This window comes from Schistocerca americana, chromosome 1, assembly GCF_021461395.2.
Source record: "Schistocerca americana isolate TAMUIC-IGC-003095 chromosome 1, iqSchAmer2.1, whole genome shotgun sequence".
NCBI lineage: Eukaryota > Metazoa > Arthropoda > Insecta > Orthoptera > Acrididae > Schistocerca > Schistocerca americana.
Window position 1 is genome coordinate 257749805 of NC_060119.1, and position 27242 is coordinate 257777046.

Genomic DNA, 27242 nt, shown 5'->3' on the forward strand with positions numbered 1-27242 from the left:
TCTCTTAAATTCTGATCCTAATACAAATCCACTCCTATTTCTTCTTCTATCAGATCAGACAACTCTTTCCCCTCATAGAGGCCTTCAATGTACTCTTTCCACCTATCCGCTCTCCCCTCAGCGTACAACAGCGGAATTCCCGCTGCACTCTTAATGTTATCACACTGGCTTTTGATTTCATCCGAAGGTTGTTTTGTGTGTCCTATATGCTGAGTCAGTCTTTCCGAAAATCATTTCTTTTTCGATTTCTTCACATTTTTCATGCAAGCATTTCTTCTTAGCTTCCCACCACTTCCTATTTATTTCATTCTTCAGCGACTTGCATTTCTGTATTCCCGAATTTCCCTGAACGTTTTTGTATGTATTTCTTTCATCGATCAACAGAACTATTTCTTCTGTTACTCATGATTTCTTTGCAGTTACCTTCTTTGTATCTATTTTTCTTTCCAACTTCTGTAACTGCCCTTTTTAGAGATGCCCATTCCTCTTCAACTGTACTACCTTCTGAGCTATTCCACACTGCATTATCTATAGCTTTAGAGACTTCAAGTGTCTCTTCATTCCCTAGTATTTTCATATCCCACTTCCATGCATATTGAATCTTCCTGACTAATCTCTTAAACTTCAACCTCTTCTTAATCGCCACTAAATTGTGATCCGAGTTCACATCTGACCCTGGGTAAGCCTTACAAACCAGTATTTTTATTTTGGACACTCTGTCTGACCATGATGTGATCTTACTGAAATCTTCCCATATTAGCAAGCCTTTCCCAAGTATAGCTCTTGTGATTCCTGAACAGAGTATGCGCTATTACTAGCATAAATTTATTACTGAACTCAATTAATCTTTCTCCTTTCTCATTCCTTGTCCCAGGCCCACATTCCAACGAAAACTTCCTTCTGTTCGTCCCTCTACAACTGCATTCTCGTTCCCCATGGCTATTAGATTTTCATCTCCTTTTACGCACTGCATTACCTCTTTAATATCCTCATACACTTTCTCTGTCTTTTGATCTTCAGCTTACGACATCGGCATGTATACCTGTACTATCGTTGTAGATATTGGTTTCCTGTCGATTCTTATCAGAACAACCCCATCTCTGAACTGTTCACTGGAACTCACCCTCTGCCCTGCCATCCTATTCATAACGAATCCTACTCTCGTTATATTACTTTCTGCTGCTGTTGATACACTGAAGAGTCAAACAAACTGGTACACCAGACTAATATCGTGTAGGGCCCCCACGAGTATGTAGAAGTGCCGCAACATGACGTTGCCTGGACTCGACTAATGTCTAAAGTAGTGCTTGGGGGGAACTGACACCATGAATCTCTCTGGGCCGTCAATACCCATAAGAGTACAAAGAGGTGGAGATCTCTTCTGAACAGCACGTTGCAAAGCATCCCAGATGTGCTCAATAAGGTTCATGTTTGGAGAGTTTGGTGGTCAGCGGAAATGTTTAAACACAGAAGAGTGTTCCTGGAGTCGTAGCAATTCTGGACATATGGGGTTTCGCATTGTCCTGCTGGAATTGCCCAAGTCCGTCGAAATACACAATGAACATTAATGTATGCAGGTGATCAGACAGGACGCTCAGTACGTGTCACTTGTCACAGTCGTATCTACACGTTTCAGGGATCCCATATCACTCCAACTGCACACCCCCACACCATTACACAGCCTCCACCAGCTTGAACAGTCCCCTGGTGACATACAAGGTCCATGGATTCATGAGTTTGTCTCCACACCACGTTCAAACACACTTAAATGTTGATACTTGTCATTGTAGCAGCAGTAACCGATCTGACAACTGCGCCAGACACTTGTTGTCTTACGTAGGCGTTGCTCTTCTTTCAATACGCATGTCTATACCAGTTTCTTTGGCTCTTCAATTTATTACCCTATACTCATCCTACCAGAAATTCTCATTTTCTTTCCATTTCAAATGCTGAGTCAAATACTTTTCGGAAATCAAGAAACACTGCATCTACCTGGTTGCCCTGATCCAAAGCATTCAGTATGTCATGCGAGAAAAGTGCGAATTGAGTTTCACTTGATCGATGTTTTCGAAATCCATGCTGTTTGGCATTGAGGACGTCATTCTGTCCAAGGTACTTCATTATGTTGAGTTCAGAATAAGTTCTAAGATTCTACCTTGAATCGATGTCAAGGATATTAGACGGTAGTTTTGTGGATCACTTCTACTACCCTTCTTGTAGACGTGTGTGACCTGCGCCTTTTTCAAAGAACTGGTCATGGTTTTTTGTTCGAGGAATCTACAATAGATCATAGTTAGAAGAGGGACTAACTCAGACGCAAATTAAATATAGAATCTGAAAGGGATTCCATCGGGCCCTGGATCTTTGTTCAATTTTAACGATTTCAGCTGTTTCTCAACACCTGAGACTGGATAGTGTGATTAAAGATGGAAGAATACGTTCATCAGCGTAACATCACCTTTTCATCTCATAATTTCGTTATTTAGACCGTACACATTGTGCTTCCATATTTGGTAACCCCTCGCGGATCGCAACATGCTCGCTCACTCTCAGATCGGAGGCGCCGCGTGAATTTTGAGGTCATCCGCTTCTTGGAACACGAACGGCTGTCTGCATGACTGAAACGGCGGCGGGTTTAAGCTGAGATTTTTCAGGTTTCTGTGGTTTGAGACAGTACGGGGATGCCAGGCTAAAGGAAATAGATACGGTGGTGATAGGGGAATGAGACTCTTGGTTGTCTTATTGATCTGTTTTTTTATTGTATCTTCAAGTGTTACAAATGAACGTGCAGAAAAGCACAGACATTGGTTTACAAAAAAACAGATGAGGCTTGCTAGAACCAATTACCACCCCGACTACCAGCTTCTAATCGAACACTTAGACTCAAGTATTCATCACAAAGATAGTGACACAGAGGCGTAAGTACGTGTACCCAAATTTCCACTGGAAGCCCGTAATCCTAGTCCATAGGCACGTATGAGGTTCGACTTTATCTAAATTCATTTTACGTAAATCATTAAAAGACCATAAAGGTTTGTTCTAATTTTGCGTACAACGGATCGGCTGAGGAACTGCACCATGAACTGAATACTCCTTTTTGAACGCAACCTAAACTCAAATGTCAGTGTTGTCAGTGTCAAAGTTTCAATTGAGGAAGAGTCATAACCAGTTAATTACATACTCCTTGCAACCAGTAAGTACCGTTTTGAGTCTATTCATCTATATCTACATCTACATTTATACTCCGCAAGCCACCCAACGGTGTGTGGCGGAGTGTACTTTACGTGCCACTGTCATTACCTCTATTTTCTGTTCCAATCGCGTAAGGTTCGCGGGAAGAACGACTGCCGGAAAGCCTCCGTGCGTTCTCGAATCTCTCTAATGTTACATTCGTGATCTCCTCGGGAGGTATAAGTAGGGGGAAGCAATATATTCGATACCTCATCCAGAAACGCACCCTCTCGAAACCTGGACAGCTACACCGCGATGCAGAGCGCCTCTCTTGCAGAGTCTCCCACTTGAGTTTGTTAAACATCTCCGTAACGCTATCACGGTTACCAAATAACCCTGTGACAAAACGCGCCGCTCTTCTTTGGATCTTCTCTATCTCCTCCATCAACCCGATCTGGTACGGATCCCACACTGATGAGCAATACTCAAGTATAGGTCGACGAGTGTCTTGTAAGCCACCTCCTTTGTTGATGGACTACATTTTCTAAGGACTCTCCCAATGAATCTCAACCTGGTACCCGCCTTACCAACAATTAATTTTATGTGATCATTCCACTTCAAATCGTTCCGAACGCATACTCCCAGATATTTTACAGAAGTAACTGCTACCATTGTTCCCCTATCATATAATCATACAATAAAGGATCCTTCTTTCTATGTATTCGCAATGCATTACATTTATCTATGTTAAGGGTCAGTTGCCAATCCCTGCACCAAGTGCCTACCCGCTGCAGATCTTCCTGCATTTCGCTGCAATTTTCTAATGCTGCAACTCTTCTGTATACTACAGCATCATCCGCGAAAAGCCGCATGGAAGTTCCGACACTATCTACTAGGTCATTTATATATATTGTGAAAAGCAGTGGTCCCATAACACTCCTCTGTGGCACGCCAGAGGTTACTTTAACGTCTGTAGACGTCTCTCCATTGAGAACAACATGCTGTGTTCTGTTTGCTAAAAACTCTTAGAATGTGTGATGCAAGTAAACATGTCTCTGTGGATTCATTTTTACGAATAAATTGCAAACGGTCTCCAAAGTAATGTTCGTTACATATCGTCACTAGTCGCGAAACTCCTTTTTTTCACGAGACCACTGCTGCCAACCTCAGCGATCTAACAGCTGTGGCACCATTGTAACGTGGCAAAATCTCATGTCGTGTGTTTCATTGTGTTTCATGTGAGGCGATTTGAGTGCAATAAAGTGCTATTTATCCGGTTGCATAGTTTTCTGTGATAGCGAATCATGGATAAAGGTAACTTTTAAACTGAGTACTTCCTCTACATCTGAAAAAGTAGGATTAATCGTGAAACAAATGAAATAGTAAATGTATTGCAGCCGAAAGTCAGTGAAAAAGATTCATTTGGCGGTACAGAAGACAAAATGCTTGCAGAAATATAAACACAATGGGAAACCGAAACTGGTTATGGTTAATTAATGATCCACAAAACAGATGGAACTGAGAATGCAAAATACATACAGTTACATTTACAATTTCTTCATCTGGGAAACGACAAGTCTATCGAAAATTTATTTTTTGCGTGCATGTGTTGCGTACACGTGTGTATATTCTGTTACGATCACGATGGTTGGCTGGACTGGTGGTTGGTGGTGGGTAACGTGAACTGTTTACTCTTGTTACTTTCATATTAATTAACGCCTAGAATCTTAACATCATAAACGAGAAAACAGAAAAAAACCATCTGGACTGCCTGAGAAATTTCTGTACTCTGCCTCTGCTATCACATCTAAAAGTTCATCTTGCTGTGATCAATAAAATGTTACTGCAGTTGAACTACCTTTACTATACCACACTGTAAGAGACAATTTGTCCTACAACAGTATGGACTCAATAATGAAAATGTATAAAATTATTTACGTTAATTCAGGTACAACTTCAAGTATTCGGTTGACTAGAACCAAAATGGACGCTTTTGTCAAAAAGGTGTTGAGCCACATGTTATTCAAAATGCATAGATGATCTACATATAGACAGTTTATGTTACTGTTTGCAGACTATTGCTTCTGTCAAAAAAAAAGGTAAAATCGTTTTCATTAGTGTTACAATATTTTGCAGCCCAATAAATAATTCAAAAAAGTTAACAGATTTTAATTAACATAGCGCTGAGTCAACTGATGGCATGTTTTAAGCAATTCAGTTCTCAATTAAGACGTACAAACTGTCTTTACGTAATGTATCTGGGGTAAATGCTGACAACACAAATGCTAATTTTGGAGTTAACCATTCTTTACTTAAAAATATGAGATATTTTCTACCAGATTTGATTAAGGGAAATTGTCGTACACACATAGTACATAACTACACGAGTCATGCTATGAGTTTTTGTCTTATGACAGAGTCTGTAATTCTGAAAATTTACACCATTTTTACCCACTCTTCTGTAAAATGAGAAGAACAGAAAAAAATTATAGAATCAATGGATGGAGACTTTCATGAAGTGACATGCTATGTGGGACAAGATGGCTTTCTCTTTTACACTGCATAGATACATTATTAATAAATTAGAAAGTCATCATAAGTTATTCTGTAAGCTTAAGAGAAAATTGTCCAATGATTTTCGCGAACTTATTGATACTTAGCCTTGACGATGACTTCATTGAAACTTAGTTTTTTTGTAGCCATATTTTAAATCTGTTTCACAAAGCTATGAAATGCCTGGAAAGCTACTACATTACAATTTTAGATGCGTATAATATCATGGATAATGTTAAAAATGGACAGATAAAAAAAAAATTTACTTTGGGGATGAAACGAGCAAAGAAATTAGACTGTGGTCTTCACCTAAACTGACCAGTAAGATGCACAGAATTATTTATTATTATTTGTTGACAAAGTTTTAGAGTACCTAAGTAATTGAGTTGATCGCAAATTGTCTGAAGTGATCGGCGTCGCTCATTATTACGTAGGAAAGGCTAACGTTTCGAGCAACGACAAATTACTTTTATTGTTTAAGAACTGATCTGTTGCGCAGAAGAAAATTCAGTCGATCGATGTACGTGGAGATTCAGTACCATTTATTACCACAAATCTGAAGAAGGTTGTTTGAGCACTTTCTGGACGCCCAAATAAGGTACTGAACAATTTGTCGTAAACTGCATAGTGCGGCCGTAGAGGTTCGCTGAGGTGGTTATAATTAAAGTGCAGCTACTTTCGGAGACAATTAATTATGTTACTGTGGCAAAACATCGTAGATATGCTAATGCTATAATGTGGAACCGATTTACACTCGAAAAAATTAATTACTATTTTGGTCACCAGCGGCAAATCTGGAGCTGTTGATCACGTCGTTTTACGGATGCAGCATCCCGTCGATCTCTCCGGCGCTCATAATGAACAAATCGTGCAGGCGGTGGTTAATAATAAAATCGACATTGTACCTTTCTCCCTTGTGTGACCTTTTCTGCTATCGTCCTGTTCCTAATTCATTACATATGGAAACATTTCTATACGTCGTTCTTGAATTCACAACGTCAGATTTGCACCTGGCGGGAAAAATTGGAACTTATTTTTTTTGTTTCGGTATAAATCGCTTCCGCATTAATGCACTTACGCATTAACGCATTAGCATATCAAGTTTCACTACCATACGACAATTACAGTCCACATTGGATCTCTGTGAATAGTTATACTTTAATTATAATCACCCAGTACAACTAGTATGGTTCTGGTGTGTTCGTATTACATACAGTGCCCATAGCTACCACATTCAAGGCCCTGGTTGTCAGACTCGATGCGAGATCCATTCACGTGCAGGAAAGGAATATCGTCGCAGTCAACACGCAAGCGGCAGATGTCACGATTAAACATGCGAAAGCTTTTACCCATGCTATTTCATAGACTAAATGTCCATTTAGGTGATCTTTTTGACACGCAGTTAACAGACAGTAAGATTCCCAGATATAAAATAATGTTGTTGCTGTGGTCTTCAGTTCAGAGGCTAACTTCACGCTTGATTACCCAAAGCATGTTTCTGCATGTCTACTCCAGCTTACATCCTTTTGAACTTTCTTACTGCAGCCAAACCTTAGTCTTCTTCTTCAATTTTTATACGGCATACATTTCCCTCCGTTACCAATTTAACTATTCTTTGGTGACTCAGAATGTGTTCTATCATCTTAGCCCTTATTTTAAACTATCTGTTGCATAAGAATCTTTTTTGTTCGACTCAATGGATTATCTGTTCATTAGTTATACGATCTACCCATGTAATATTCAGCATTCTACAATAATACTACACACAGTTTTAATCTCCCAGGAAGTTTCACATCGGCGCACACTCTGTTTCAGAGTGAAAATTTCATTCTGGAAACAACCCCCCAGGCTATGGATAAGCCATGTCTCCGCAATATTTTTTCTTCCAGGAGTGTTAGTCCTGTAAGGTCTGCAAGAGAGCTTCTATGAAGTTTGGAAGGTAGGAAACTACGTACTGGCGAAATTAAAGCTGTAGGGACTGGTAGTGAATCGTGGTTAGGTAGCTCAGATGGCTGTGCACTTGCCCGCGAAAGCAAAGATCCCAGGTTCGAGTCTCGGTCCGACACACAGTTTTAATCTGCCAGAAAGTTTCATATATGTTACACTTTCGTATGGGCTACAGCGACATTTTACGATCATAGCAGCACACGTCTGAACTGATCCGATCTGTGGTCCAGCTTGTTTGATACAACCTTCAAACAATGGCAAAATACACTACCTGATCAAAAGTATCCGGACACCCCTACGTAATACGAAATTGATCACTGGATGTAACCAGGTGCGGACCCATCAATATAAAAGGAGGCGCATAATATTGTATTGTCAGCAGAAAAGTAGTAACAGCAAAATGAATGGGAGAGTGGACCTCAGTGATTACGAATGTGAACTAGTCGTTTGCTGTCACATGAGCAACAAATACGTCAGGAACATTTCGAACCTTCTGCAGCAGTCCAGTTTGGCTGTTGGTGATGTTTGGAGGGAATGCTACGGAACAACCACAGCATTACGTATTGTCGAGCATTGAAGACGATGGTTGTAAAAGATCACACTAAAGTAGCGAAGGGAATCACTCGTGGGAACGACGATTCAGTCCCACGTCCGGCCATCCTGATTTAGGTTTTCCGTGATTTCCATAAATCGCTCCAGGCCAAAGCTGGGGTGGTTCCTTTGAAAGGGCGCGGCCGACTTCCTTTCCCGTCCTTCCCTAATCCGATGAGATCCATGACCTTGCTCTTCGGTCTCTTCTCCCAAACAACCCAAACCCACTCGTGAGTTCCATAGTGATACCAACAATCCAGCTAGCACTATGACTATGGGATTTAAAGACATTGCATTTAGCCAGTCGTCATAGAAGCACGCATTTCTCTAGCCAGAGCTAAGCAACGCTCATACTAATGTAAAGAGCGTAGTATGACAGATAGTCAACCAACATTTAAAAGCAAATTAAAAGAACTTCTGAATACAACTCCTTCTACTCGATAGATGAATTCTTATACATGAAGTAGTAACAGTAAAAAAAAAATTAATTAATTAATTATTTTGTGTAAAGAAAATTTATATTAAAGTGACACATTCCACATCATTACAAAATGTCGTATTCACGATTTATGGAACAAGGAATAATGTATGTATGTATTTATGTATGATGTCCACGCAGAAGTCACGCACTTTCAGTAAATTAAGGACCATTAGATTGTGGACGCAGAACTGACGTCCGATGTCCTCCCAGATGTGTTTCATTCTGTCCGGATCGGGAGATAAGTTCACTATCCTGCTCTCCAAACAATTGTAGCACAATTCCGGCCAGTTGACACGGACAGTTATTGTGCTGGGAGATGCCATCATCGTTGGGGAAGATACCAAGCACAAAACATTGCAGGTGACCTGAAATAACATTCACGTAGTCCACAGGTCTGCCTATGTTTACTGCCACTAGTCCCGTAGAAGACCGGGTGAATGTCCACCACATCTTGATACTATCCGTGATGCGGTGCGTGTTTCGTGCAGCCGTTCGCCTGGATGTTTACAACGATCTGCTGTAAAAAGAAGCGTGATTTGTCGGACCAGGCGACATGTCCAACATCGATAACCCCGTGCCACTGCATTCGTCACTGACGATGTCTTTAGGCCATCATGGGAACACATAGGGTTAGTCCGCTGTGGAGTCCCATATTCAACCATGTGCGCTGAACGGTGTGCTCCGAATTACTTGTACCTGAACGAGCATTGTCCTCTGGCATCGGATCACACGCCTACCGCGTTTCCGTCAACCACTTTCCATAGAGGCACATTATATTAGCACGCAAGCAGCCGACAAGCTCCGTCGTTTCCTAGATATCGTCAGGCGCCTGTCCATAATAATATGCTCTTTGTCGCTTATGTATTGGATTGTTGCGCCCCATTTGTGACCCGCATGGTCGCTAGAAAAGATTTTTCCATTCGTCTCTGCTCGTCAAATATGCTTACCTTACTATGTAAAACGAATATTCATGCCAACAATCGACAAAGCCAATGAGCAGGAGTTAGAAAATGTGGTAGAAAGCTCCAAATTTTTGTATGTATATATTGATGAAAACTTGAACTGGAAGAATCCTATTACTGAGCTTCACAAACACTTAAATTCAGCTACTTCTGCTCTTCGTATAAGTGCTCATCAACCTCCTGACGTATTTTGCATATCTCCACTCAGTGATGTCTTATCAAATAAGAATTAAAAATAGTTTGTTTATGACAAGATAGATGAGAACATAATGCAATGCAAAGGATGATGTTGGTAGAATGACAGAAAAGACATTGCCAAAAAAGATAATGAATAATCGGGTGACTGAAAAAGAGAACTAGGTAGACTTCGGAAGAAGTGGATGGATGGATTACGATGGAGACCCGGACAGGTGATTACAAAAGGTAATCCTTGGAAGGATATGATGATGATGAAGAAATAATTTTATGCGGCAACCTATCGCTTAGAAAGAAAGTACTGACCCACGGACGTCTTTTAGGTAGCTCTTCAGTCAGTTAGGCATTTTAACTGCATCGCCATTGTACATATTTGCTAATGAAGTTTGTCACAATTTTAGAAGAACAGTTACGTCGGTATGTACAAAACTAGAGGATAAAAGGCCTTTATTACCTGTTATTATAGCTGTCAGTGGCTCAAAAGGCAGTCAGTTCAAAATGCAGAAACACAAATCTTTGACCATTTGCCCAATACCATAAAATACCTGAAAGGTAGCAAACTAAATTGAAAATTCAACCTACAATCATATACGCCTACCCTGGAAAATTTCTTCCATGCCATGGACGAAATTCTATTTAAAAACTGTTAGTCTTGAAAAAAAACTTGTTTTTAAGTGTAGCTGCATGAGTAAGATTAAAAAATAATGTTTACATTAATCACGTACGCGTGTCTTGTAGATGGGCTCGTTCCACGTCATTTCGATAAAAGAATCGTTCAAATGATCTACGGAACATATAACTAAGTAAAGTGAAAACCAGAAACTCCACCACACGGCACTTAATCTACTGGTGGGTAGTGGTCTCACTCACTTCTGTATTTGGGAGTATGTGGAACAATAGCGTATACTTCTAAGAAAAAGACAGCTTATCAATCTATCAGTCAGTTGTCTAAGATGAGCAGTGACTAACAATCAGGACAGTAGCCCTTTCGAAGGATACGTATGTCGCACTAAAGTAATACACAGTTTGGAGCTTTGGGACGTCAGTAGCTCATATCTTCCTAGTACTAGCATGTAGGGAGATGCTTTCGAAACTTGGAGAAAAATTTCTCTTTTCTCTTTCCCTCAGCAGACATGGACGCGTTACATGTCTGAATTCAAACTGTAGTAAAACGCAAACCTTTCGTTTCTCGACAGAGGTTCCAGTTCAAAATATTATATACTCACTCCCCTCTATAAGTCCTTGACGTATGTAACGCGAATGTTCGAACACACTGTATCCCACACAAAACTTCGTAGAATGCAGAAAACATTGGTGTGTGATGCGTCGAAGCCATCTACAAACGATAGGTTGAAAATTTGTGAGTGATACTTCAAGTTTTTCATTGTCAGGAGAAGAAATTTGTTTTGGGTTCCATTTGTTCTACATTTTACCGTAATTGCCATCCCGACAAAGAGATTGTAAATTTAAAAATTTAGCGCTGAAAATCCTTGGTTCATATGAAATCAATTAGGTTTGTGGGACACATATGTCCCACTCCACTGATTTTCAAAATCGGTCGGCTTAAAATTTTTTTGGTAGTGGAAGTGTATTGTTTATCACCAAGGAACACAGTTTTCGACCTTTTGGTTTCCAACCATACGCAAAACAAATTTTAACCGTGAAAGAGTTATACACTCTTCCCTGCGCACTCTTCCCAGTAGAGGTGTCTGGACACAGGAGGAGGACAGTAAGTGCGCCGGGAGCCGTAAATAATTCGTCGACGGCAGGCAGCGACGCCTCGCGTGACAACAACCGACGGCGCTCTCGCATCGACCGGCGCTGGCGCCGCGACGCTGGGCGTGCAACAAGGCCCGGCACGCAGCAGCCGCTCCAGCGGACTCCTCCAGCAGCACGTTGTTCTCCTGGACGTGCCACCGCGATATGCAGCGCAATCTGCAAACGTGGGAGGAAACGGCGCCAAATCACGCGGACCGACAGTCAGAGATAGTGGAGTGAGCATGCAATGCCACTGAAAGGTCATGTGAACAACAGAACGTAGCTGGACAGTGCTCCACGTAACAGTGCTCCAGCAGCAATAGTCCTCTGTTTGTGGCGAGGTCCTGTTGGTCTGCAGGACGCATATTTTACAGAAAAGGAGATCTTTTAGCACCACATGCCATAAACTGTCACTGCTCCTCTAATACAGCCGAATAGTGGCGTCCAAGGGTTCTGCGCCTTTTCTTCGGCTCGGCCACAAGATCTCCTCACGTAAAAACAGGGTAAACTATGATGATGATGAGGTCCCATACTCCATAACAGAGAGTAGAGGACGATGCGGGAGACCTGCACTGTTGTATTAGGCAAGGTCCTAGCAGTGGTGGTTTGCCATTGTCTTCCTCCGACCGTAATGGGGAACAGTGATGATGACGACTACGACACAACAAGACCCAGTCATCTCGAGGCAGGTGAAAATCCCTGATCCCACCGGGAATCGAACACGGGACTCCATGCATGGGAAGCGGGACCGCTGCCGCGAGACCACGAGCTGCGGACAGGGTAAACCATACATGACGCATTGAGAAATACCGCACGAGAGAAGCGTCTCCCCCCACGATGGTGTGTCTGCGGATCAAATTTATAAGCAGTGGTTTCGAACCTTCCTGATTTATGGCATGTTGTAGCTTTCTGACTGGCTGATGTTAAAAATATTCCGCTACCACAAGCCAACGATCCTGTACCCAGGCCACATGTCGGTAACATTATTGTTGCGTCCTTAAACAGTCTTTCTTGGTGAGCGACTCGACTGCCTAGCCTCCGAGGCTTCTTTACGTGTGGGATACGTCGCGAGAAAGTCTGAGGTTTACAATACAATAGGGTATTAAGATTTACCCCCCCCCCCCCCCCCCCAGTGCTCAAACGGTAAAATGTTTTATACACTAGCTACACATCATCCTTACTCGTAAATTTATTGTGTGATGTGAGATGAGAAGAGGAGGGTATATGGCATATCAGTAAGACTCCAGTCACCGAGCAAACCTTTACCGGAGTTGTGTTTTAATTTTAATAAAAGCAATGAAACAACAAAGTTTTTTTGGTGCACATATTTTCTCTCTTAAGACATTCGGCATTAAAATAAACGCATTTTTGATTGAGTTCGAACGAGTTTTCCACTTTATTATTGGTAATCCAGAAATACTGTTTTTGAGAGAATTCAACTGATTCTTGAGGTGATGAAAGTCGCTGTCCAGACACTTTTTGTTTGACTTGAATAAACAAAAAGAAGTCATTATCGATAAACAATGTGAATACGATTACTTACAGTGGAGTCGGAGTAAGTTGATCCCTGACATTTGGCAGCACTGTTGCATGTTTCAGCTACGATGCGCAAAAGGTCGCAGTCGAAAACAATAGCCGTGTATAGAACTGCGGCAACATTGAGATGCTGCCATAGAGGCGTTTACAAAGCCGTATAACGTGACTGGCTTCAGTAGCCGCGCAAAGCTGAGCGCCAAGCTCACTGGAGCTGTCAGACATGTTCTTACAGCGACTGCACTGTAGACATTAATTCTATATTTTTCTCTGATAATTGTTTGAGTGCCGTGTGCATCTCACATTGTCATGTGTGGCAGCTAACATTGTAATGAGGGCCATGACGCACGTACATTTCGGTTATTTTTCTTGATTCCATAAACGACATGGGACAAGCAAATTGTTGTATACCATTAGGCATTAATTGCTTTTCGATACTCTGCTCAAAATCGATGGTTATGACATTCGCAGTTCAACCTAATATTATGTAAGTGATTGTTTTCTTGGTAGCGCACTTTCATTATTTTCGGCTTTTAAAACAGTTGATTGCTGCTTAGTTTCCGGCTTACGCCAATACAACGAAGTTTATTTTCCTATTACTATGTATGTGGATTTTACTTTTCCTCGATCTAAACTTTTGAGCATTTTCTTACACCAATTACGCGAACTTCTTTTCGAGCATCGGTCACATTGTGCGGAATCTATCGGAAACACGCCTTCCCCATAGGTAAATCATGCTAGATAAACGTGCATGTGCCTAAAGATGCCATCATGTAAAGGTACAGGGGTGAACAAAAACATGGAAACATCAAAAACATAACACATTATTATCCTTATTACGACAGGAAAACCATCAGTTCCAGTTCCAGTTCTCAGAATACGTAAATTCAGGTCCTGTATGGTTTTCAAGGGAATCTTATACCATTCTTCCAGCAAAACAGTGGCAATTTCAGGTAACAATGATGGAGATGAATAGCCATCCGCTACGGTCGCAGGTTCGAATCCTGCCTCGGGCATGGATGTTTGTGATGTCCTTAGGTTAGTTAGGTTTAACTAGTTCTAAGTTCTAGGGGACTAATGACCTCAGCAGTTGAGTCCCATAGTGCTCAGAGGCATTTGAACCATTTTTTTGAATAGCCATCACGCATTCTTCTCTCTAAAGTAGACAATAAAGCCTCAATAATATTAAGATCTGGTGACTGTAGTACTGCAGTGTCGCGGAATAGTAAAGAGTTGGAAACGTGGAATATTGTCAAAGTTTTGTTGCCTATGCCGAGAGCCAGAGGCAGTAGGTTAGGTAAGAGGATTGCACATGTATCGGAATGTGTCATTACGCAGGGGCAGTGGCCTGGTTACACACAACAAGCGAGAGAAAATTGCTTAGCACGCGGGTTTGTGTTAGACTGAGACTTTTGTAGAGTGTAAGACGGAGGTATAGCGTCAGCTGTACTGCATTTCATAACTTCGTGTAAGTCTGCTGTAAGAACACGTAACTCTGTCACAAGAACACCTAAGAGGCGAGTACGACAGATAAATCAGCAGTATAAGTGGAACGAATGCGTTCATTACAGACGAGCATGACGTGCTTTCTTTAAATACGCCAGCTGTGATAGCAACAAGGCACCCGCAGTTAGACTTGCAGTTAGATGTCTACTGGGACGCTATGTAGCGCTCAGCTCGGTGATCGACATGTTAATCTTTATTAAGGAGATGTTGCAGTAAGGGCGACCCATCCAGCAGCAGACGTGAGGGGACAGTACCAGCTCTGGTCCTCTCTGCTGCTGCTGTCAATCATCAACCCAGGATTAGCAGACATCGCGGCAGACTCGCTCGCACCAATGTTGGCCACATCACACATCAGTGAGCCGTCGTCGTGATCATACGGGGCCTAGGCCCTGTGCATCCGCCGTCACAACTGGGTGAGCCAACAACGCTGGGGGACTGCAGCCCGTTCCGCCCATCCACCACGGGCGAGCCACCGGGGGGAGCAGGGAAGAAGACAGAGTGGGATAGAGTGCACTCCACACTACAAGAACGCTTCTCGTGCCAACAGCACCGGGACTCCAACCTGGAGCCTCCTACACACAGCGGCCTGCTGTCCGCCGCTGAGCCGGCCAGCCAGCCGGGCGCCACCAGCCACCGCGGCCAAAGTAAGTGCATTCCACCACTACGTCACAGCACGCGGCGCTACGCTAGCAAGACTGGTGCAGCCCGGAGCCGGTGTCATCGCTCCGAGTTAGTCGGGATTCAGGGAAGGTCGTTGATACCACCAAGCTCAGCCAGCCTGTGTTACGCAGGCCACATAGTACTCGGCAGGAGTAAAGGTGTCATGAATTAATAATGTTTCTTTGGCGTTCCTGACGCATCCTGTCAACTGGAGAGGTCACCGCTCGACTTCCAGTCCACTGTAGGCGACCAGGACCACCAGGGCGCCTACAGTACCCGCAGGAGATGCAACAATTCATCCTCAACCTTGCAAAACCAGTCCTGGACGATCCCAGCTGTGTGAACAGGCGCCCTGCCGTATTGGACCACAGCGTCACCACTGGGGAACAGCCGGCCGAAGTGGCCGCGCGGTTAAAGGCGCTGCAGTCTGGAACCGCAAAGACCGCTACGGTCGCAGGTTCGAATCCTGCCTCGGGCATGGATGTTTGTGATGTCCTTAGGTTAGTTAGGTTTAACTAGTTCTAAGTTCTAGGGGACTAATGACCACGGCAGTTGAGTCCCATAGTGCTCAGAGCCATTTTTGAACTGGGGAACAAACATAGCATAGGATGGATTTGGTCAACAAATATGGCCATATGATCCCTGTCAGTAATGCAGCCTCGCAGATTTCTCATGGAATACGGCGATTTGGCTGCCAAAATCACCACCGATCCCCTGTCACTCTTGGGGCACAATTTCGGTCAGAAGTAGGTATTCCAGGTTTTATGGCTTCGGTACCATGTTTTTTGTTAGGGGCATTGCATCACTGATGAGTGGTATCAGAACTCCAGCCGCCCTGCAATTCCCATTTTATGGATCCTCTTCGTGTTGTTTCGGTGCTGACACGATTCAGGAGTGCGAAATTTAGTTCTGCAGTGACTTTTGCAACTGTCGTCCCCTTATTTTTCGTCTCAATCCTCGTCAAAGACTCTCTGTCACAATCACTAAACGAACACTTTCATCCGCGTTGTGGCTTACCGGATAATGTTTTTCCACTTCCCTTGTAAGCGGTATAAATCTTTGGACTGTGCCTCTTGAAACATCAAACACTTTGGCTACCTTAGTTTCAGAACCACCCATCATATGAGCACCAACAATTTGCACAGTATCGAATTCACTTAGCTCCGACATAATGCACCAGTAATTACACACAACACTCTTCTGACCACAACTAATACTTGCAACGTGTGGAGGACATTGCATAGGTGCCGTTTCTGGTAAAATACCACAGCGCAACCTGCAGGATTGACTTGCATCTGCTTATATGTTCAAGCAACCATTTGTCACTGTGCTTGCATATTCTTATACAGCCCCTGCAAGTCACATATCAATCTCTTCAGTCACGTTGCGCGCAGCTTCCATGTTTCTTGAAGTAACAGCCAATTTTGGTCGACTTTCACGAAATTCGTTGTTTACACAAGTACGTCAATGACGTAGTTCTGCAAACCACTTGTCATTTCTGAAGGTGACTGATTGCCAAAACTTTGTAATGCGAACAGCCGCAGCCACTAAATTTCATAGTGAATGGAAGTAAAATGAACCGCAAGACAGCTGTAATTGGTGATTTTTTTTTATTTTTTACTGTCACAATCGGTATCGCTGCATAAAAACTGCATCTTCAAGTGAACCACGTTAAAAGGATAGCATCCCATCTAACATATATATGATCAAAACATTGTTAGAAAAGTTCTAAAAATTTTGAACAATTTTAAATTTTTTAGAGAATTTAAGATTTTTAAAAATATTATTGTAGATCTTGCATAAATTATTTAAACAGGCATCACAATTAAAACATACTTACAAGACTGTCACATCTGCTCACCAAGGCCACTGTAGAAGGGAAGTCGTCAAAATAAATAAAACAGGGCTTCGGGGCGACTAGTGCTGCGGCGCACTACGAATAATATATATGTATGTACGTACAATGAGTGAAAACTTAAGACATTTTCTCACACCTGACCATGAGACAGATGTTACTTCAAGTTATCAAGTTATCATTTGTTGTCTTATTGTCTTAAATTTCTGCCGTGGTTGGATGTCATTTCACTTGATACAGTTTGCTTGACAAAAAATTTCAACGATCAATAACTATATCACAATGTTAACGTCTTAATTTAAGGATTAACACACGCATACGCTTAGCAGCTTGTTCCTCTGTTGTCCTTACGATCTTTAAATTTATTCATAATCGTGTGAGGGTGGGTGGGTGAAGGCGGGGGCTGGGAGGTAGGTCAAAGTTGGTTATCCACCTGGCTAGAGGCCCCAGTTTTAATCTCTCCTTGTTTATGTCATTCTTTTTTACTCGTTGTTCTTACAAATGTTATTTTTCTCAGATTGCACCACAGCATTATGCACCACGATGCCGTAGTTTATTTATTTGGAAGATTTCCCCTCATTATGGATTTGATTGATTTTTTATTAGAAATTTTGGTGGGCAGTGGCGGTCTTGGTGTGCTAATGTGGCGCTGTTATAAGTACATTTTAATTTTGATTTTAATGTCTGTTTTAATAATTTACATAAGATCTATAACAATGTTACCAAAAGGAAATTCTTAAAAATCCTCGAAAAAATTAAAATTTTTCATAAATGCAACGAAATCGGTTGTAAAAATAAAGAAATCACCAGGTACAGCTGTCTTGCGATTTTTTTACTGCCGTTCATTATGACTGACAAAAGTTGAACGAAACAATTATAAATTCTGTTCCTGAGTTAGATCTTCATAAATATCACAAAAAATCATCCGACGAAAATATTTAAGTGACATATCCTTTTCTTAGAATGCTTTATTTTTAAACGTCTAATGTAAACAAAACCACTTGGTCAGTTCTAAGATTCCATTGTCTTAGCAATGACAAATGAAAAATTTTAATACAACAGTAATGTCACGCTTCACTAGCGCCACTGTTTGGAAAAACCCCCCTACCTATTCGAGTCGTGAACTAAGCACGGAAATTTAACTCAAAATTTCTCCGATTTTTGCCGTTACAGTTACGATACGAAACATGTAAATATGGGAACGAAGTACGTGCTTACGATAGACGAGAACCGTTATGTGACTGAAGACGGGTTATGCTATGGAAGTTAGTACATGATTGAAGTGAAGTTAGTATAGTTTTTTAATACTTTAAATAGAAAGAGCCCTGCTCCTCCAGTCAACCTCCTGCAGTATGCCGATGACACTGCCTTCCTTACCCTCGTTCCTACCCTTCAATGGTCCCAACAGCTTCGCCAGAATCACCTTGACCTTTTTGCCACTTGGTGTAACCAGTGGCACCTCAAAATCAATCCTCCATAACCCAGGCAATCATTGTAGGTCGTACCACTCGCTCCTTCCGGCTCTTTCATTTTTCCCTTACCATCTGCACCCATCCTGTCCGCCTCTCCCCCACCCTCACCTACGTTGGACTTATCATTGACCGTCACCTCACCTGGATCCCTCATCTCCGCTCAATCCAATCCAAAGCCCACAGCAGCCTTCATCTCCTTAAACTTCTCTCTGGCCAGACATGGGGGTTGAACCCCTCTACAATCCTCCACACCCACAAATCCTTAATCCGCCTCATCCTCTATTATGCCAGTCCCATTTGGATATCCGCCCCCCCTCCCCCCCCCAATTCTGTAAGTCCCTCCAGATCCTCGAGTGCCATGCATTCTGCCTCGCCTTCTGTATACGCCTCCCATCCTCCAAGCAGACCTCTATGACCTGATTCCTTTCCCTCATCTGCTCCTTTTCCTCAAACATATAGGAGCCATCTACACCTCCCGCCGTCTTGATTGGTTGCCCCTCTCCTCTCCAACCCCTGCCCACTTCCATGTCTTCACCATTGTGTCCCCCCTACCCTCCATCTCTACACCCATCGTCTCCTTTCCCAAGCTGGCATCTGTCAACTGTCCCTCCTGGATGATTCCCTCTCTCCCTACATTTAGCCCTCCTATCACCTCTGATCCTCACCTACCCCTCCCTCCCTCCATTTATCCTTCTTATCAACTCTTAACCTCATCTCCCTCTCCCTCCATCTGTCCTTTTCATAGGCTCCCTCTCCCCATCTTCCATCCTTCTTTTTCCCTGCCTACCCTCTCTTTGACTCCTTTCTCTCCCCTGAGTCCTTTTTCTTTCCCCTCCACTGCTTTCCCCACTCCATCTTGCGTCCGCCCTGCCTCCCCCTTTTTCTGATCCTCCCCCTCCATTAGCTTTCCCATTTTTATTTTTTTTTTTTTGCTTTTCCTCTCCTCTCCCCTTTTTTCCCCTCATCTGTCCAGGTCCTCCCCTCACCTCCATCTGCATTTGTACTCTATAATGCAGTGCTTTCCGTGGGTGTTCAGTGTTGTGCATCCCCCTTTTAAGTGAAGCGAACAGAAACCAGACTGTCGCCATGTTTTTTTAATTGTGCCTGTCTAATTGCTATGTGTTTCAATCAGCATCACCCAGCTTTGATCTTTATATTTTCTTCACAACTTTTCACCATGATCGTTTTAAGCAGTCACCGTTTTATCATCTGTTTTTATTGTTATATCTCCTCATTATGTTTTTTAACTTTATCTGTAGGCTACAGAGCGGCGTATTACGCTGCTGCCAGCCCCCTGGGGGAGGGGCGGGGGGAGGGGGGGAATCTAAATGCAAAAAGGAAAAAAAAGAGCCTCCGGAATACCACAAAGAAGAACGTTTGTTGTCACTCCACAATAAGAGCTCTACATAGTGTGCTGTAGTTATGAGGCGCAGTTAAGTCCCACTCCCCAAGGAAGTAAAGGCTAAGGTTCATGGTACCTTTGTGGTGTCTTCCCGCCACGCCAGAGAGCGCCGAAGCATCAGAGAGCAGCTGCACACAGGGCACCGAAGTTGACAAGCTTGCTATGGCGACAGCGTTAAGGAGTCTTGTGTGTGACAGCGGACCAATCGGAAATTAGAGCCAGCACAGAGGTAAATGCTGGGCAGCGGGTGGCGTATGACACAGCAAAAGCAGCAGCCACCGCTTGGAGGGGATAAGCACGTACTTTGTTCCCCTGGCTTCCTGAGGAGCGAGGAGCTGTTTCCAGAGTCTTGTGTTGAGATGTCGAGAAGCGGATTCATCAGGCCTTGAAGCCAGTGTCTTGAAAGGAGATGATTTGGCTGCTGATGGCGGACAAAACAAAGATTTTTTTTTGTCGTCAGTCTTCTGACTGGATGGCCCACGACGAATTCCTCTCCTGTGCCAACCTCTTCATCTCAAAGTAGCACTTGTGCAACCTACGTCCTCAATTATTTGTCGGATGTATTCCAATCTCTGCCTTCCTCTACAGTTCTTGCCCTCTACATCTCCCTTTAGTACTATGGACTGTCTTAATAGATGTTCTATCATCTTGTCCCTTCTACTTGTCAGTAATTTCCAAATATTTCTTTCCTTTCACATTCTGCACAGATCCTCCTCAATCCTTACCTATCAGTCCACCTAATTTTCAACATTCGTCTGTACCACTACGCCTCAGATGCTTCGACTCTCTTCTATGCCGGTTATCCCAGAGTCCACGTTTCACAACCATACAATGCAGTGCTCCAAACGTACATTACCAAAACATTTTTCCACAAATGAAGGTCTGTGTTTGATACTATTAGACTTCTCTTGGCCAGGAATGTCCATTTTGCCAGTGTTAGTCTGCTTTTCATATCTTCCTTGCTACATCCACCATTGGTTATTTTGATACCTAGGTAGAAGGTTTCTTAGTTTCACCTATTTCATAACCATCAGTCCTGATGTTAAGTTTCTCGTTGTTCTCATTTCTGATACTTCTCATTACTTTCGTCTTACTTCGATTTACTCTTAATGCGCATTCTGTACTCATTCCATTCACAAGATCATGTACTTCTTCTTCACTTTCACCCAGGATAGCAATGTCATCAGTGAATCGTATCATTGATATCTTTCCACCTTGAATTTTAATTCCACTCCCGAACCTTTCTTTTATTTCCATTATTGCTTCATCGATGTATAGATTGAACAGTATGGGCGAAGGACTACATCCGTGTCTTATACCCTTTTTAATCTGAGCACTTCGTTTTTGGTCATCTACTCTTATTATTTTTTCTTGGCTGTTGTACATATTGTGTATTACCCGTCTCTCCCTAGAGCTTACCCCTACTTTTCTCAGAATTTCGAACATCTTGCACCGTTTTACACTGTCGAACGCCTTTTCTAGGTCGACAAATCCCATGAACCTATCTACCTTCCATTATCAATCGCAGCGTCAAAACTGACTGGTGTCTTTATCTTTCCTAAATCTAAACTGATCTTCATCTAGCACATCCTTAATTTTCTTTCCCATTCCTCTGTATATTATTCCTGTCAGGAGCTTGGATGCATGACCTGTTAAACTGATTGTGCGATAATTCTCGCTCTTGCAGTCTTTGGAATTGCAGGAGCTGACAAGTGCGAGAATTATCGCACTATCAGGTTAACGGTTCATGCATCCAAGTTTGCTGACAGGAATAACATACAGAAGAACGGAAAGCGGCCTTCCGGGAGACGTGTTCTTGGAGGCCTGCTGCAAGCACTGTACTGGTAGCAGTTTAGAGGTGGAACCTAGCGGCATCCAGCGCTCGGGTACGATCCATTTGGCTTTGTGTGGTTTCGAGAAGGCCGTCCTGTAGTCTGTTGAAGAGGAGCTGTGCAGCCAAGACTGGAGATGTGTGCCTGCGGAGCTGAGTGGCACTTGGCGGCTGTCGACACGAGAGACCAGCGCCAAACCCAGAAAAAGTGGGCCGCAAAGTGATTACCGAAGATAGCGCCTGGAATGCACAGACATGACTGCAACTATTGCTATGTGACCCGTACTCATGATTGCTCAAGCACGTTTTCAGGTCTTGTTGTGTTCAGTTAACGATCTGGTACTTGTTACGGATTCAGGAGCGTGTTACAATTACTTTGTTTAGTTGTGTGCTAGTTGGATTTTGTTGCGTCTTGTTTGTGGGAAGTTCTTGGGGTAGATTTGTATTGATACTATTAAAGTATTATTTCTTAACTTGCCAAGTTTTTCGTTTGGCATCACGACATCTGACCAAATTGATGTTCAACTGCCCTAAGAGATTGTTTACTGTCTGATGCTATTCATAATATTGGATGATACGTGTGTGTGTGTGTGTGTGTGTGTGTGTGCGTGTGTGTGTGTGTGTGTGTGTGTGTGTGTGTGTGTGTGTGAGTGAGTGTTTTTGTGAAGAAGAAGGTATCCAGTTAATGTAATTTGGCTCAAGCCAGTGGTAAGGTGTGTCTGTTACTTATTGCACATTGTATTGTTCTCCGTAATTTAAATTGTAAATGTGATACTATCTCATGCCCTTCAGATATTTTGTTGAGTTATTCCCAGATTGAGGGGTATTAATAGGTTGAGACAGAACTCAATTATGAATTCTGAGATTTTATAAGACACGTTAATGAGTGATTTAGTTGCACTTTTAGCGAACTATTGGTAATGCTATTTCTCTCAGTGCAACATTTTTTGATATTATTCTTCAGGACACTATGGTTAAGAATGGGAACCAGGCAGGTTTTCTTATAATTATTGTGCTATTTTAAATAATTGTTTGTGAAACCGTTTCACTTAATATTTTAGCGATTTTATTTGACAGTAGTCAGTTGATAAATGGTAGCACTGCAACTAACAGGACTACCATATTACAATTACGCCTTCGCAACCCCTAGCCACTTCCACCACACAGCCTGCGTTGCTGTTGAATTCCACCACACTAACAAAAACAAATTTGACAACCAAGTCTCACAAAGCTGTCAACAATAAAGTAGCTATCCCGTCTACTCGCAATCGTATTGCTCCCAACGTCGAAGCTGGAGGTCGGTACCAAATAAATCACACTACATCGAATGATGAATCCAAATGTAACCAGTGCCGGGAAATAGACATTAAGGCTTCTATCCAATCACTCGTTGACGAGTCTGGTTTGTGCAGGTGAAGACAGCAAATGTAAAGACGAAGTTAATTTAAGAAGTCGTTCATTCAAGAGAATTGTACAAACATACCGTCATTTGACCATCGTGCAGACTCTCATATGGGGTAGATAGCAATAGGCATCCCTGGCATGGAGAAACAAATGAAAGAGTTGAAAGCAAATGAGGCGCTAGTTCCTCATGGGATCCGAATTCGGTTTCACAGAGAGTACGGCGTTGGCCCATTACTTCTCTTGCATTTAACGCTAATCTCTCGCCCATCGCGAAATCCCAAGCGATGTGAAAAAAGCACATGTCACTCTTGCATATAAGAAGGTTAAAAGGAATGGACCCGCAAAATCACAGAGCAAGATCCCTAACATTGGTTGGCTGCAGAATCATTGAACACATTCTCAATACGAATATAATGAATTTTCTTGAGATCGAGACGCTTATGTCCACGTATCAACATCGTTTTAGAAAGCATTGCTCCTGCGAAACTCAGCTAGCCCTTTCCTCACACGGTATACTACTATCTATGGATAGGCAGATTCCATATTTCTAGATTTCCGAGAAGCATTCGACACGGTACCCCATTACAAGCTGTTAACGAAGGCACGAGCGTAAGGAATAGATTCCTAGATATGAGTGGTTCGAATGCTTCTTATGTAATAGAGCCAAGCATGTCGTCCTCGATTGCAGGTGTTCATCAGATACAGGGTACAGTCAGGAATGTCACATGGATGTGTGACAGGACCGCTGTTATCTTCTGTATACTCGTACATAAGTGAACTGACCGGAAGGGTATGCAGCAGTCTGTATCTGTTTGCTGATGATAGTGTGGTGTACAGGAAGGCGTCGAAGTTGAGTGACTATAGGAGTATACAGGATAACTTAGAAAAAAATTATAGTTGGTGTGATGAACAGCAGATACCTCTAAATGCAGAAAAATGTAAATTACTGCAGGTGAGTGGGAAAAACAAACCCTTAGTGTTCAAATACAGCATTAGTAGTTTGCTGCTTGAAACGTTCAAGTCGATTAAATATCTAGTCATAAGTTTGCAAAGAGATATGAAATGAATGAGCATGTAAGGAATTTAGTAGAGAAGGCGAATGGTCGGCTTCGGTTTATTGGGAGAATTTTAGGAATGTTTGGTTCATTTGTAAAGGAGACCGCATGTAGGATACTATTGCCGTCCATTGTTGAGTTGTTTGGGATCTCCACCAGGTCGGATAGATGGAAGCCATCGTAGCAGTTCAGAGGCGGGCTACTAAATTTGTTAATGGTAGGTTCGAACAACACGCAAGTATGCTTCGGGAACTGACACGAGTATCACTGGTGGAGAGAAAGTGACATTGCTTTCGAGGGGCACTCCTGAGAAAATTGGATAATTCTACTGCCGCTTAAGCAACAGTAATGCCTTCCTCTGTACATGAGTGCACTTCACCTCATTACTTCCCTCTCTCCCCCTCCTTAAACCTCCCTTACCCAAAACTCGCTATACTAGTAAACATCTACTTTACACACCAAAATATTAATGTACATCTGCACAAACCTTCATTACTATTGCGAATCTTTCTCATGTTTGTCATTATTATTTGATTTTTTTTACTGTTATTATTATTACTTTCACCATAATCTGTATGTATAGCACCTGATGTAAAAATACTGCCAGCATTTACTTTATTAGGTCTTAGTCATGTTTATCATTATTATTTGATTTTTTGTTTTACTGTTATTATTATTGCTTTTATCATAATCTGTATGTATAGCAACTGTTGTAAAATTACTTCCGCATTTACTTTATTAGGTCTTAGTCACTAGTCTTTATTCATATTGTCACTAGAGTAAGCTAATTTTCTCATTTAAACTATGTTCATGATGTTACTCTGATGTGTGAAATGCTGCATGTGTGGAACACTGGTCCGATGTAAGAGAGGGCCTGATGGCCCTAATCTGATCAGGTTAAATAAATAAATAAATAAATAAAAAGAAACTGGTACACCTGCCTAATATCGTGTAGGGCCCCCGCGAGCACGCGGAAGGGCCGCAACACGACCAGGCATGGACTCGTCTAAGACCTCAAGTAGTGCTGGAGGAAACTGACAAAATGACACCTGCAGGGCTGTCCATAAATCCGTAACAGTCCGAGGGGGTGTAAATCCCTTCTGAACAGCACGTTGCAAGGCATCCTAGAAGTGCTCAGTAATGTTGATGTTTGGGGAGTTTGGAGTCAGTAGAAGTGTTTAAACTAAGAAGAGTGTTCCTGGAGCCACTCTGTAGCAATTCTGGATGGGTTGCCCTGCTGGAATTGTCCAAGTCCGTCGGAATGCATAAAAGACATGAATGGATGCAGGTTATGAGACAGGATGCTTACGTACGCGACACCTGTCAGAGACGTGTCTAGACGTATCAGGGGTTCCATATCACTCCACTTCCACACGCCCCACACCGTTACAGAGTCTCCACCAGCTTGAAAAGTGCCCTACTGGCATGCAGGGTCCATAGATTCATGAGGTTGTCTCCACACCCGTTCACGTGCATCCGCTCGATACAATTTGAAACGAGACTCAACCGACCAGACAACATGTTTCCAGTCATCAACAGACCAATGTAGGTGTTGACGGGCCCAGGCTTTTTGTCATGCAGTCATCAACGGTACGCGAGTGGGCCTTCTGCTCCGTAAGCCCATATCGATGACGATCCGTCGAAGGGTTCGCACATTGCCACTTGGTGATGACCCAACATTGAAATCAGCAGCAGTTTGCGCAAGGGTTGCATTTCTGTCACGTTGAACGATTGTCTGCAGTCGTCGTTGGTCCCGTCGTTGCAGGACCTTTTTCCTGCCGGAGCGATGTCGGAGATTTATTGTTAAATCTTGATAACTTGCCTTTATAGAGCAGTAACCGATCTAACAGCTGCGCGACCACAGCGCCGTATGCTGGCTCGTTACATATTCCTGTATATGAATACGTATGCCTCTATGAGTTTTTTTGGCGCTCAGTGTATATTTCGCATAATGACCACGAAGACAAAATGAGATAGATTAAGGCTCGTCCGGGGGCCTATAGGAAGTCGTTTTTCCATTGCTTCACTTGCGAGTGGAAATCGATAGTATTTTTACAGTTCTGTTACATACACCATACTGTGGCTCGAAGAGTATGTATATTTAGATGTAGGTGACTATTGTCGCACTGGTGAGAAGTACACAAAGTGCTTCCTGGTACCCCTCCCTAATAAAGTTGAAATGGAGGAAGCCATAATGGGCTATTTTGGTACTTGGGCCTGGGATGAAACATCAGCTTGGTGGTGGTTAAATCGCAGTAGCTATTTGTTGTATTTCAGTTTGAACTCATTCCCTACATACTTTTGCGCAAAGTATTAACGGCAACATTAACAGAAATTATATCACGACAAAGCCAAATCGTCTAGTCGAACATAAACTCCAAGATGACAATATTTCAGCGGTTGAAAGACCCACCTCCTCCATTTATCCCCCGCCCCTCCTATCCCCACGTCATGCCTTCCAAGTAAGCAAACTTAATGCTCCTGTTTCAAATAGAAGAGCTGCAAGGATCAATTTGTTACTCTTTCCATCCTATACACAGAAAGCATACTCCTCTTCCAAAGGTTCTTTATGCGATTTGGGATTCACGAAGCACACAGCCAGAGACGATAGTTGCTACCACAATCTACCGCAAACAACTCACCTTCAGCATGCGGACTTCACGTAGCGCGATCTTGCGGATGAGTGGGTCGTCCTCGGACTCGACGAACTTCTTGATGGCGACCAGCTGACCCGTGTCCCTGTTGCGGCACTTGAACACCAGCCCGTAGCTGCCCTCGCCCAGCTTGGCCAGCTTCTCGTAGCGCTCCATGAGGCGCGACGAGGTGCGCGACCTGCCGGCAACAAAGCGCACGGTATCATCCACTG

General features: G+C 42.8%; 1 protein-coding gene across 1 annotated transcript in view; it reads right to left on the reverse strand.

The window, feature by feature from the left end:
• The window catches only part of LOC124624022 (cyclin-dependent kinase-like 4), a 237731-nt gene that overhangs the window by 134114 nt on the left and 76375 nt on the right, over positions 1–27242 (reverse strand). The window contains exon 2 of the mRNA XM_047149083.1: positions 27019–27208. Within this exon, the coding sequence (XP_047005039.1) occupies positions 27019–27208 (190 nt within the window). The remainder of the gene's footprint in view (positions 1–27018; positions 27209–27242) is intronic.